Source organism: Pyxicephalus adspersus, chromosome 3 (assembly GCF_032062135.1).
Source record: "Pyxicephalus adspersus chromosome 3, UCB_Pads_2.0, whole genome shotgun sequence".
NCBI lineage: Eukaryota > Metazoa > Chordata > Amphibia > Anura > Pyxicephalidae > Pyxicephalus > Pyxicephalus adspersus.
In genome coordinates this window covers 48,174,610-48,188,486 of record NC_092860.1, presented here as the reverse complement: position 1 = coordinate 48,188,486, position 13,877 = coordinate 48,174,610, and the positions used below count along the sequence as shown (strand labels likewise).

The window sequence follows — 13,877 nt, the reverse complement described above, 5'->3', positions numbered from 1 at the left end:
ATACACCTGATTAATTTAAAAAAAAAAAGTGCATCAATGTAAAATAAATGCCATGGTCAATTAGAAATTATTATTTTTTTATCATCTCTGGTGGAAGACATGACTGAGGGCTTTCATGGGCACAGCTAGTATTTTACAAGTTATACTCAGTAGGCTCACATGCAATACTTAAACTGACTCACCTGCAATGTCACACAATTCAGCATCCGAGGCATTGGCTAAAGCTTCTTCTAGTTCTGGCTCCAAAGTAACATTTTCTAAAACTGGATCAACTGGCTTGTTTTTTGGTATCCATGGTTTTCCTAAAAAAGGCAGAACATTAAAATGATTAAATGGGTAAAAGTAATATACTGTAAATATGTCACAGAGTGATAGGCAGGCCGTATTCCCCCCAAAAATACAAGACCACAATTAAAGCATATGGAGGTTTACATACAAAAAGGCGAATCAGTACATCGTAAAAAAGTGTTATAAAATCAAACATTTGTATTAGTTATAAACCATAAAACACCAGGTGGCGTCATCATAACAACATCACCAAACATCATAAAAACAAACTTCCTTGCACATGTACAGCTGAGGTGTATATTCATTTTGGATCATATTCTTAAAGCAGAACTCCAGTCAAAAATGCTTCCATCTAGCACATTCTGCATGTCTTTTCCTACTTTGTTAAGGAAGATATACACACCTAATTACCCCACCAATGTCAATTACCAGTGCTGCTTCTTGATGCAGGTACTGTAACTACTAATTTAGTGATGCAGATATGCACACAAGAACTAATTCCTGCCTGTCCCCTCTTATTGATGTTATAGTTGCCATATTCTAGACTGTGTTCAGAATGGCCTCTGCTTCTGGACAGCCAATAGCAGGTGTCCATCTCACAGACATTGTCATAATGAACACCAAAACCAGGAACCTGTGGAGCATCACTTGATCGAGGCTTTAAGGGAGCAGAACAGTTTTTAAAGCCAGTAGTCACCTAAACGGGTAGGAAGACAGGAGAGGAGGGGTAGAAATATCCCAAAGATCATCTTTGATACAAAGATAACACACTGCTCTCACTAAACATTTGGATGCACACTATAATCATTTTACAACTACATACCATAAGAGGGAAAGATAAAACACTGTCTGTTTTTTTTTCCTAAACAAGACAATCTAATAAAATATTCTCAGGATTGGTTGTTATTCAGGATGCCGGTTTTACATATAAATTGATAATCAAGCTCTAGCTTTTTAGGAACTGGGTGACTTTTCTGCCTATTATTAGATGTCATGTGTAATAGTACTGATTCTTTTAAATATTTTTTATGCGATGCAGATAGCATAACATTAGAAGGTCAATATTATTTGCATGCTCATTTTTCTTTTCATTTGAAATTCATAAAGCAGGTAAATTCAATTTCTGGTGCAAGTCTCTAGTTTACAATAAATGTGGATCTTTTTTTGTAGATACATTTGTACAGACATCAGAGTACATTTAATAATTTTAATAAATCCTATATCTGGTAAAATGCTTCACTCTATATTCTCTCCTCTATTCTCTACTCGACCTCATCCCTCCCATACCTCTCTGTCTCATATTACCATACAAAAAAAGGTTGATTTCTGAATTTCAGGTCATTGGATGTACTAATTATTACTGCAGGTTTACAAAACAGAATCTGTCTGATTTAAAACAAGAACATATAAAAGGTTATTAGTGATATGAATTACCCACTCTGATTTTGACTAAGTGGTCAGTTGAGGGAGTTTTGGAGTAGCAACTTTGTTGCACATGGCAAGATATTTTTTTACTGATTTGTGTATTATTGCTTTATAAGAATAGTGGATTTTAAATAAAAGGAACATATACCAAGGTAGCATTAATTTTATTACTGGGCTGCTGATGTTTTACAATTAGTTTATAAATAGCATGATGTAATCCATGAAAAAAATTGCTTTGTCCACTCTTTAACCCCCCATTAAATATAATTTACTGAGCTACCTGACATTATGCAGATTACACTTATTAAATACACACTAGATAATTTAAATGAGCATTGTATTACAAAAATGGAAAAGTAAGAATATATGCTATCAAGGTGTCAAAGGGAGAAAAAAAGGCTAGTCTTTGAAAAATATGTCAGGAAACTTTTCAAGTGCATTTAAATGTAAGATAAGAATGGGAGTATCACATGAGAACTGTGGGATTGTCTGGATAAGAGATACCAAGCACTGAACACACATAGCAAGGAGGAAGGAATGTTACACAGGATCTATTTTTGGCCTGTCCCTAAAGAAAGTCATGAAGGACAGAGTGACTGCCAGACAAGAGAACAAAGGGGCAGCCATGTTTAATAAAATACCCACTCACCAAAGCCAAATATAACCCACTCATCAGGGCTGAAATTAGCAACCAGTCACTTGGACTAAATCTAACCTTTATCGGCTTTATCACTTGTTAATCTTGTAAAGGATTACACAGCTGTGATGCTACAACCACCTTCTAATTCACTGTTCTCTACTATGACTCTGATTTTTTTTATAAATGGCACTAAAAAAAATGATATGACTCATCCTGGTAGAAGGCTACATTTACATGGCTTGTTGTTCAGCTGCACCACTTGGAGAGATGTCAGCCTTTGCTCAGCATTATTTAATCATTTATTCTACCTTTATGCAGCATTTATCCAGCAGTTATCCCATGGTTATACAACATTTACACCACTGTGTAGAAGCTGGCTTTAAAAGAAGTGGGAAAGCAGTTCCCCTTTAGATTGTGTGGAAAAAACACCAAAATATGTTGACATACTTTAGAAAAGTTTATTAGTTGTTTATATGTAATTTACTGTCTGTCCACCACCAAAGAGACGCTGCACATGTCTACCACCACTAAATAACGGTGATTCTAAACAAACATTACACAAAATACAGATACAAGTGCTAAACTTCTTTGGCATTCCCACTGACTTCTATTGATGAATATTTTACTAGCCCTTAACAGTGTCTTCTTAGCAGTTAATCCGCTAGGTAAACGCACATGCACCTGCTTGTGTAAATGCAGCCGCAAGCAGTCCATCAATTATTGAGTTTTTTCCTGTTATTTCACTTATTCCAGCATCAATGATAAAAATCTGGTAGTTAGTTAAATAAAGGAATCACAGGTGACATTTGGAGCTTTAGTTACAAAGTTAACCCCTCTAGTTAAAAATCCTCCCAAAAAAACAAATAATGCAATTATATTTAATTTCCCAATGAAAATAATTTGACTTTGATTTCTGAAAACCATGATGGCACTTTAACCATGAACTAAAATTCCTGCAATACAACATGCATTTTACCACCAGAAAAAAAACACAAATAATCAACCTATTTTACAAATGCTACAGCCGGGCATATCCCTTACCTCTTTTTTCCCCTGTGAAAGGCACCAGATCCTCTTTATCTTTTATTTCTTTAGCCTGCTTTTCCAGGTGATCTAGAAGGGCATCTCGCTGAAAAGGTCCTGTTGGTGTTTTGTTGGTCTGATTCTTTTGTCTTAAACCAGCAGGTAACAACTGATTCTATAAAGAAAAATACAATTACAGTGCTAATGTTAAACTATCTTATAAATGTTAGTTTTGAGAACAGTTTATCTATGTAATTCTGTTAGGCTATGTGCTAATATTTGTTGTTGGAAAGGATTCTTCATGATCCTTTCCAATGACTAACAACTGCATGATGCATGAACGAGTGGTGTACAAACAGCACCATTCTGCTCAATGGAGAGGGGAGGGGGAGAATGACGGAGTAGCACCCCGCTGTTCTCTCTCTCCCTTCACTTACATTACGATGGATCGTCGTCCGTGGATCCGCCAAGACGGTCGTTTTGACAATGGACGAAGAGCGCTGTACACATGTAAGATCCTCGTCCAATATCGGTCCTAAACCGATTATCGGACAAGAACAATTGCACGTGTGTGCCTAGCTTTAGCATTGTTGTGGTTGTATTGATCTGATTCTTTGAATGGTAACTTAATATTTGACTGGTGTGCAAGTGATAATTGTACACGTGTTTTGTATTGTCTCTTTTTATTTTGTTCAATAGATGTATGTCTCAATTTTAAATTGTGTATGCATACGCTGTTTTCACTGTTTAACCACAATAAAATTATTTTATAAAAAAAAAATACAATACTTAGCTACAAAGAGTGCTATACTGCACTACAGCTTTCATCATCTAACTTTATTATTGTTAAAAAATCCAGTGTAAAAAAGTATACTGAGAAGGAAAGTGACCTTTTTACAAAGTGAGAAAGGCTGAAGAATTGGTTGCTAGACCAAAGAAAGTGTAGAAAGTGTAGTATGCTTAAGATAAAGAGGTATTTTCACCAGCTGGCCCCCTTACATAGATAATGGGTCTATTTATAAAGCAGTGAATATGAAATTCACTGAAAATTAGTTTTTGTCTAGGTCTCTGTTGGGAAGATTTCCTATGACTTCCTGTAAGGGTGCATGAACCAATGTCTATATAACCTGCTCGCTCATTGGGGGTTCTCTGATCTTACTGGTAATGACCATGATTGGATGAACATTCTTTACCTTTACCTGAAACAACATGTCAGAGCACAAGATCAACCTACCCCTTTACCTAAAGGTCATGAGCAGAAAACAGTGGTTGATTTTTATGCTTCCAATGATTATAATCAGTTAAGGGAGCTAAACAGCAGCATAGGGAGCGTACTAAGCTTTAGAAATAAGTGTGACTTTTGTTATCTTTCCTAATTTTTCCACTTTATTTCCACCTGATGATCTTGTAAATAAGATTTTTAGGGTTGGTGCCTGGTTGCCAACAAAAAAGTGGTCTATGTAACTTTCTGCCAACGCCCAACATCAAATTGTAATAATATTATATTATAAGGAAGATTGCTGGCACTAGTAGTTTACACAAAAAACATGGATTTGTTTGCTTTCTTTTCAGCTAGATGTGACAAGGACACCGCACAAAACAAATGCAGCCACCACATCCAAGGGGCGGAAAACTGCACTATATTACATTTTTTGTTTTTATGTTCAGATATGCTTTAAAAAAAGACTAAAATGTGTTGTTGTCACTAACAGAAATCAAGTAGCAGCATAAAAATGTAAAATGTGGTACCCACATCAGGATCTAGTTCTTCCAATTCTCCTTCAAGATCTCTCAATTCCTCCTCAGTAAGTTTATCTAGGATTTCATTCTCATCCACATCCCGGTATTTTTCTAAATCCTTTTGCCGCAACATTTTCTAATCTTTTGAATATTTTTACAACCTGAAACAAAAAAAAACATATGTGTACTTCACAAGAAAAACCGAAACTACTCTATTAATTCAAACAAAAAGTATATTTATGCATTTTCAAAAAGATATTGCTTCAGATTTAATGTCCAGCTGATCAGCTCTTCAATGCAGCAACATGTATCCCCAAGCAATCCAAAATTGATTGCTTCTTAATGTATGAATTCATTGGTGACCATGTTTGCTATTTACCACATGATATTGAGGCTCAGCTATTCTGCCAACAGTGTGGACCTGACAAATGTGGCCATATGGGTATATGGGTCTATGTATATTAAGGAGAAAATCTGTTTCTGTGAACTAGGCTTTGGATCAAAAGAAAATTATTTTCATCCAGTATTTATATAGCATCAACATATTACGCAGCACTTTACAAAGTCCATAGACATGTCACTAATCATCATGACTTCTGTCCAAATACATACAGACATTAGTTAACAACACTTTTTGACTGTTTACATACTTGCCTGTGATAATATATCAGCTGAAGCATTAGACAATTCAGCCTTTCAGTGAGATCGTCCAAAAGTCTGACATGTTATGGTACCCATATAGAGAACTGTTTTCTCAAGTTAAGACCTTTGTGTACTTTGGGTCATGTGTCAGACAGCGACAGCATGTAAAGAGTACACAGAAGCAGATTAAACCACAGTAAAAAAATAATGTTTTCATAAGGGAGTGTATTTTGGGTCAGCTGTCTCCCCTATTCCCAATCATTGCGTACTACTACTGGATAGTTATGGTTAGATTGAAGGTAAGAGTTTGTAAGGAAGCATTTCAAAACCTCTGCACACTCTCCCTGGATGACCTATTCTAAATGGAGAATTAACTTACAAGGTTGTTTATTATCATTTACTATTGTTCTTTCAACAAAATGTTGGCAGCAGGGTTGTCTGCTTAGGGCCTATAGATAGATATAGATAAACAGACACATTAGGTTGTTACCAAAATTTTACTATATATGACTATATATTTACTATAAATTATTATTTATAAATTTACTTTGCTTATATTTTGCCTTCCCTGATTCACCTTTATCAACATGCCTTTGGGTGCTGTACTTTGTTTTCTGAACATCCTAGATTGTAAGCTCTTCGGAGCAGGGTCCTCTCCTCCTCCTGTGTCACTGTCTATATTCGTCTGTCATTTGTATCTATTTAATGTACAGCGCTGTATAATATGTTGACACTGTAAAATTCCTGTTTATTATTATTATTAATAATAATAATAATAATAATAATAATAATAATAATGCTATTCATTCCAAAAAACATCACAGCCTCTGCTTCAGTGGATTCTTAGGAATCTGGTTCTGACATCTTTACCCAGTCCTTTTATTGGGGTTTGGGACCTCTTACCAGGCCGGAAAGATGTAACGCCAAATAATGTTTGAAAAGATTTGGTTCTATGTACTTATAGGAGAAGCTAAACCTATTAATTACATATGATGGGTATTGTTTAAGACAAACAATTACAAACCCATACCAATTAAACCAGCAAGGCATATTACATGACATACCTCCTTATCATATTCATATCCTTATGCCCAATAGCCCAATACTAGCTCACCTGTTACTTTAGTACTTCAAAAAATTTTATTTTGGACCAAGGTCAATTCACGGACTGTCCAGGTCCCAAGGACCCAGCTTTCTTCCGTCTTCATCACAATGATAGGCCCCTGAAATCCTACTGTAATTCAGTAGTCTGCCGTCTGGTTAATGGGTGCTGTGGAGAAGACTGGATCTGCCCACTATAAGCCTTTGGTTCAGGAAAATAAATGAGATAATGCTAATTGGGTGTCTCACCTACTTCGTACATAGTACTGAAGAAAAATTCTATAACACCTGTTTATTTTGGAGGCAATACCAAGAATCCGTTGGGTACTTAGCATACCTGAAACCAGAACTGAACACAGATATATCCGCATACTATTTGCAGCGAGCCTTCTAACCCTGCAGTCTCATATTGATGCCATTTCGCTAACTTACTACTATATCCCATCCCCTTTTCCCCAGTAGCTTCTGTTCCTCTCCTCCCCCATTCAGTTTCTAGGGGCCTGATTTATTAAAGCACTCCAGAGGATACACTTTTGTCAAGTGTGTCACTTTTGTGAACCTGGGTGATCCAAAAAACCTGAAATGGATCTGGTCCAGGATTGAAAACACGTGCTAACAAATAGCAAATGACACTAAGAAATACATTTTGTTTGTTTGTTGGATCACCCAGCTTCACAGATGAAAGTGTATACTCTCCAGTCTTGGAGAGCTTTAATAAATCAGGCCCTATGTGTCTCCTTGGTTAGCGCTATGCGATATACATTGTTATATAGTGAATATAGGCTTGCCACTTTTTAGATGTATGTCTTTGTATTTACTGTCTTTTTCCTTTGTATGGTTATTTGTAAAAAAAAAACCTAAACAAAGAATGTTTTTTAAAAAAACATACTATAATAAGAAATAGATTCATAAACATTCCTTTCATATTAATATATATTTACCAGAACTTCATAATAGCTGTGCTTTCTGCTGCTTCTCAGAATTAGACAGACAACACACTGGGTTCTATTTATAAAACAGGGAACCAGACATTCCCTCAAATATTCCCTTGTGGAAATCTTCTTTGTCCATGTGTTTCAATGGCAGTAATTGATTCCTACCAGGGAACGTTTGAAGTAATGTCAGATTCCCTGATTTATAAAGAGATTTATAAAGGTAATGCAAAAATATGCTACCGCAGGCATGTACGAGATTTATAATTAAAATCTTTAAATGCAATACACAATATGAACAATAAATAAACAATAATATTTGTTCAATAAAAAAACACTATACCTCTACTTAAATTAGACAGGCAGCAATGCAGAGTGTAGTACACCTAAGCTACCAATCAGATTTAAACTTTCATTAGTCTTAGGTCATTAGTATGATGATTTGTTGATATGTGCTTTTCCCTGCCTTTCTTTTTTGTTGATCATTTTTTCCCATAAACACTGCTTTTGTATTTGAATGAAGGTGCTAAAAGCCTTAATGATGAGTACAATTATCCATTTAATAATATGACAACCTAAAAGAAGTATACAAACCACAAGTCACTAAGGTTGACATCCATATCAGATAGAAGTAAGTGTAATACTGCCACAAAAATTACCCATTTACATCACTCCTATCTGAAAAGTTCCATCCTAAGTAGATGACTAATGACCATAACTAAACTCATGTCTAAATTTGGTAGTTTATTTTAAAGACAGTGCCATGACTCATAGCCACTTACCCCAGCAACCAGCAAACCACCTATTACTTATGACATTTATTAGCGTTGTCATCAGAAGACTACAATTTAGCCATATGTAAAAAAGACTATAAATGTCTTCATATATTTTATATGTAAACTTTCTTTCCTCAGTTTAAGCACTGCAAAACTTACAGTGTTGTCTTTGGAGACTGCTTGAGTTCATGACGTAAATGAGTAATTTTACAATGTTCCTAGAGCTATATATAAATGCATTTATAATACATTCTGAAGATTCTTTATACAAAGTAGGCTGGCAAACAACCCTTCACAGAAAATTGGATGGGTATATAACAAAGGAGCAATATATTTTTTTTCAAATGTATTCGACTTTGATATGTTCTGTTAAGCTACGTACACACGGCAGATTTTTATCGCCCGATAATCGGCATCGGCCAAATATCGGGCGAAAATCTGCCGTGTGTACAGTCGGTGTCGTCCATCGTCCGGACGACCGTCCTGCCGGATCCACGGACGATGGACGACAGCCGATCGTAATGAAAGGGAAGGGGAGAGCGCGCAGCAGGGTGCCGCTCCGTCGCTCTCCCCCTCCCCTCTCCATAGAGCAGAACGGTGCTGTATGTACAGCACCGTTCATGCATCATGCAGTCCCTTGTCGTTGGAAAGGATCGTGAAAGATCCTTTCCAACGACAAAAATTGCAAGTGTGTACGCAGCTTTAGAGTATCATATGGAGAAAGTATTTTATTATACAATGTAGCAAAGCGAGAATTGTAAGGATTTTTTTTTAGGTGATTTCAATGTGTTTTCCTCTGGAAAAAATTACATTGGGACTGGATTTGTGGTTCCAGGCCCAGAGGGCTTTTGAAGGAATGGGTGGGCCAGGCACTCTTCAAGGCCAGAAATCCAGATATTTCCTGGCAAATAGTAATAAAAGGGCACCTGTCTTCAGAACATAGAGGAATTGCAGCCTGAGTCTGGGTGGCCCCGGTGGACAGGCTGGGTGTAGTCTGTATGGGGGTAGAGCCCAGGAGGTCCCCCAATGTTTAGGACTGCGGGATCACTAACTCTGAATGTCAGAGATAAATATTGTGTTTATTTTCTGAAGGACGCTTGATGATAATGGTCTTCCTTGTGGATTTATTTGTAAATTCTAGATAAAAAAGATATCACCCTGTGCCCACTATATAAATTCAATGTACTGGCACCAGGACAAAGTGCTGCCATCTGCCATCCGGCTCTCTAAATAGCACTGTTTATGATCCCGGTCTGCAATTGTGCCTGTGCAGCCTGTCACTTGCATGTCCATGAAAAAGACCCCACCACTGAACAGCCAATAAAGAGGGACCAAGTGATGTGGGCAACCATAGACAGGCATTGTTGGAAGTTAACAGGAAACACGTCATGTGAACACAGTTTTAGGAGAGCAAAAATAAGTATTAGATGTAATTTTATCCATGCAGTGGGTTAGAAAGGGTAGTAGGTGAATGTGGAAGGAGGGAATATTCATATTCCAGAAAACCCTATAAATGCTGCAAGTACAATAAAATACCGGTCGACTTGTCAGCAATCAAGTAACCTCTGACCTTCCACTACTGAACCTGAATTCCCAATCAGCATTGTCAGCCTGACTACGCCTATGCCCACCTTCTCTGTGCAAATCCACATTCACACACTGATTTCATTCCCAGAAAAACAATGCATGCCTAGGCAACAGGAACTGTCCTAGGGCTCCCTGCTGATTCCACATCCTACAGGAATTTAATAGGCCTGGTGCTGATGCCTGATTTAACAAACCTCTCCAAGACTGGAGAAGATATACTATCATGGGTGAACCTGGGTGATACAGCAAATCTATATTGGATCTGGTCCAGGACTGAAACATTTGCCAGATAATAACAAATGATTTTAAGAAACCCATTGCAGGTATGCTGGATCACCTAGGTTCACCCATGATAGTCAGGCAGTGATACAATTTTTATCAATGGTAAAAAAGAAAAAAAAAATGCATAAGAATAGGCTTTATTAAGCGGAGACTGTGTATGTAGGAGATCAGAAGCCAGTTATTTGGTGCTAGGTTTCAAGGTAATAGTATACAGTTTAGTCTGTGATGTTTTCATATGATAATCTGCAACCAACATTTTTTGTACTGAAGGTGCACTGCAATATGAGCCACTTTGATGCACTGCAATCAGAAAATCATACTCTTTGTGCTAATTGGAGAGTTCTATCTCTGAATCAGTAGGTGGCAGGTCAGATCTCTGCAGAGAGATAACTGCTTCCATACACAGAGGAAGAACCCTTCTTTGCAGCTGCTGGCAGGGGACAATCTTTCCTACATGCTTTCCAAAAAATGTAAGACTATGTACACAATTTGTTTTGATGCCCCTGGAATGTACAGTATTTAAACTAAAAGCTCAGACTAGCTTTAACTGCATAATGAACTTGATATGAAACTTGCAGTTGCAATTCAGAATTAAGATGCCAAAACTGTCAAACATAAAAAAATTAAGCTAGTGACCTTACTATTAAAAGCATTATCCCCAAGTACTGGAATTAGAATATAATACATTGTCCTTATAAATAGTTCACACAGGGTTTCTCTGATGAAGGACAGAAAATGGAAACTCACTGATAACTACTTTTTACATTGTAATTATTATCTTCTTGTGTTCTATGACTCTCAGAAATGCCAATACCACAATTTAGCCACGTTACATGTTTACTAAACAATAAATACTGGAAGTATGTGGTATTGAGGGCTAGCATAATCCCATTTACAGCAGCATCAAGACTGGTAGGTGAATGGTTAGCACTCTCAGCCAATCAGGATCTATTGTTTTAAATGGGAGGAGCAGATGGATGAACTCATCAGCATGCTGATGCCCCTAACTGTGTATATGTTGCCAAAACTTTTTTTTTAAATTTAAGATAACCAGTTAAAGTAAAACTCTTTTTTTATTGGCTTTCTATGTCCTGCAAGGAAGAATTTCATTCAGTGAGGGGAAATTCCCTTCTTCAGACTTGTATAGACCCTCAATAATTGTAGCTTGAGATAATCTTAGTGATTGTATCAGGTGACAGCCTTAGGAATGTTTGCTGTACAGATAGGATGCCAAGCACACTGGAGGGGGAGCGTACCATACCCTGATATATCCTTAATAGTAAAACATTATAGGTCTATTGTTTAAGTAAATGACATCCGGGGACACCTTTACTAAAAAATGATCATCCGTGAAAATGACAATCTACTTCCAGAAACACCTCCAGTGAATCTCCCGGATAGGGACACATCCTGCAATACATATTGGAAGAAATTCTAACCCCCACCCACTCTATTCAAAACTTTTTAAAAAATGGAGAGGACTTGACTAAAAAAAGAGGACTGGACCAGACCTTTACCTAAATTCTTATGGACATTCACATTGGAAGTATTGTCAGGCAGAGGTATTTAAACAAAAAATTGATGTCTTATCTTTTAGCTGGTACAACAGATCACATAAAGGAATTTTATCTGTGTATCTAGCTGTTTGGTTGAGCTCAGCGTTAGACTTACTGTACATGGACTATTTCTGCAGCATCAAATTTCAGCATTTATGTAAAATTCCTATTTAATCAGTAATCAATGGAGAAGCCTTTCTTTACCTTTCTTTTACTCATAAGAAACTCTTGACATTTTTTTTAGGTCCCAGGGAACCCCTACTAAAAGGGGGTCAATGAAAAAAAAAACACCTCCTAATTGGCTGTCCAGTGGAAATAATTCCCCTTGCAGTGGTGGCCAGAAAAACACTTTATAGACAACTAAAATCATTATTGGAGTCATGCAGCTGGCTCTACCAAGTACTATGCAGATATAATCAAACTAGAGATCATTTAGCAATTCAGGGAACCCCTACCAACCTCTGGAGGTCCATAGAACCCTGGCTGAGAATGGCTGATATAGTGTTTTGGGTGCCATGTTTTTGGATTGAAGGCTGCAGCATTCGGAGACTCCTAAACATCTATTAACATATATAAATGCTCCTAAAATGTTATGGGTGTTTAAGGGCATTTAAGCACGTGTAGAGGCATTTTTCTCTCTTCTTCTTTACCCTCTCCTCTGAAAACAAAAAAGTAAATTGGCTGGACAAGTGAGATCTATGCTTTTCCAGGCAATTTAATAAACTGTTTGTATGAATTGTATTTTTTGTAATATTCTTAAAACGTATAAGAATTTGCAAACATATTTGCTGCTTATAAACACAATTATCCTTTTACTAGAAAATATTTATATAAATACATTTATTAATAATCAATAGGCGACATTCTTAATGAGCAGCATCATTTCCCTCCTTGTCTTATGATTGTATGATTAGTAAATCATGCTTCTAACATGTATGTGCACCTATCATATTCCTGGGTAGTAAGGGGAACACATGAAGGACATGCAGCCCATTCCCCTTTATGATACAGAGAATGGAACAATAATGACATATAAACATAAAAGTCATAGAAAAGTATAAAATCCCAGCACATAACAGCCTGTGAGCATGTAGTGACTATGAGTGCATAGCATGTGAGGCATGCACACTAAGACAAACATGCATTGTCCCAATCTCAGAGGATCACTGTCTTTATGCTATTTATAGAGAAGCTGCGCAGTCCCCCCTTTGGTGACAAGTGAATATTTTGACCAGATATGGTCCTGGCTCAGCATGAAATCCACAAGGCAGCTTGAGTTTAGTATGAATAGTAAATATGAAGATATATATGTCCTTACCCTGTATAATGAGGGTTACTGCTAGCAGAGCAGTGCAGGCAGAGGATGAGCACAGAGGAAGGATGAGGTCTGGCTGTGTAGCAGCTGCCCGGACAACTATTGTACAAAGCTCAGCGCTCCGCCAGGCATCTCACAGCTCTCCAGCTGTCACTCACGTGACGTCACAGCCGGGTCTTAGGGATGGTTAAGGTCTACCGCTAGGGGCGCCATACCAGGTGATGTGCTTCCTAGAGCAGTAGCAGGATTTGTTATTATTGTCATTATTAATACACAGGATTTATATAGCGCCAACATATTACACAGCGCTGTACATTAAATAGGGGTTGCAAATGACAGACGAATACAGTGTCACAGGAGGAGAGGACCCTGCCTCAAAGAACTTACAATCTAGAAGGTGGGGAAGATTTTTGGTTTACAGCTGCAATGGTAATATTGGCAATAAACTTTATTTATAAAATAAAATGTTACAGTGAGGTAAACAGGGGCTGCAGATAGCAAACCTACATAATAAAACAGAAGGAAGAGAGGATCCTGAAAATACCAATAACAACTATGCCTTCTGCTATG

General features: G+C 37.2%; 1 protein-coding gene across 2 annotated transcripts in view; it reads right to left on the bottom strand.

Annotated features, from left to right (window-relative positions):
- TMOD1 (tropomodulin 1) overlaps positions 1 to 13,464 on the bottom strand; it is a 35,016-nt gene extending 21,552 nt beyond the window's left edge. For both annotated transcript variants that reach the window (XM_072404455.1, XM_072404454.1), the window contains exons 1-4: positions 13,311 to 13,464; positions 5,130 to 5,277; positions 3,395 to 3,551; positions 183 to 302 (exon numbers count right to left, since the gene is read on the bottom strand). In XM_072404455.1, coding sequence (XP_072260556.1) covers positions 183 to 302; positions 3,395 to 3,551; positions 5,130 to 5,249 — 397 coding nt within the window. In that variant the 5' untranslated portion in view covers positions 5,250 to 5,277; positions 13,311 to 13,464. The remainder of the gene's footprint in view (positions 1 to 182; positions 303 to 3,394; positions 3,552 to 5,129; positions 5,278 to 13,310) is intronic.
- Positions 13,465 to 13,877: the final 413 nt, after the last annotated feature.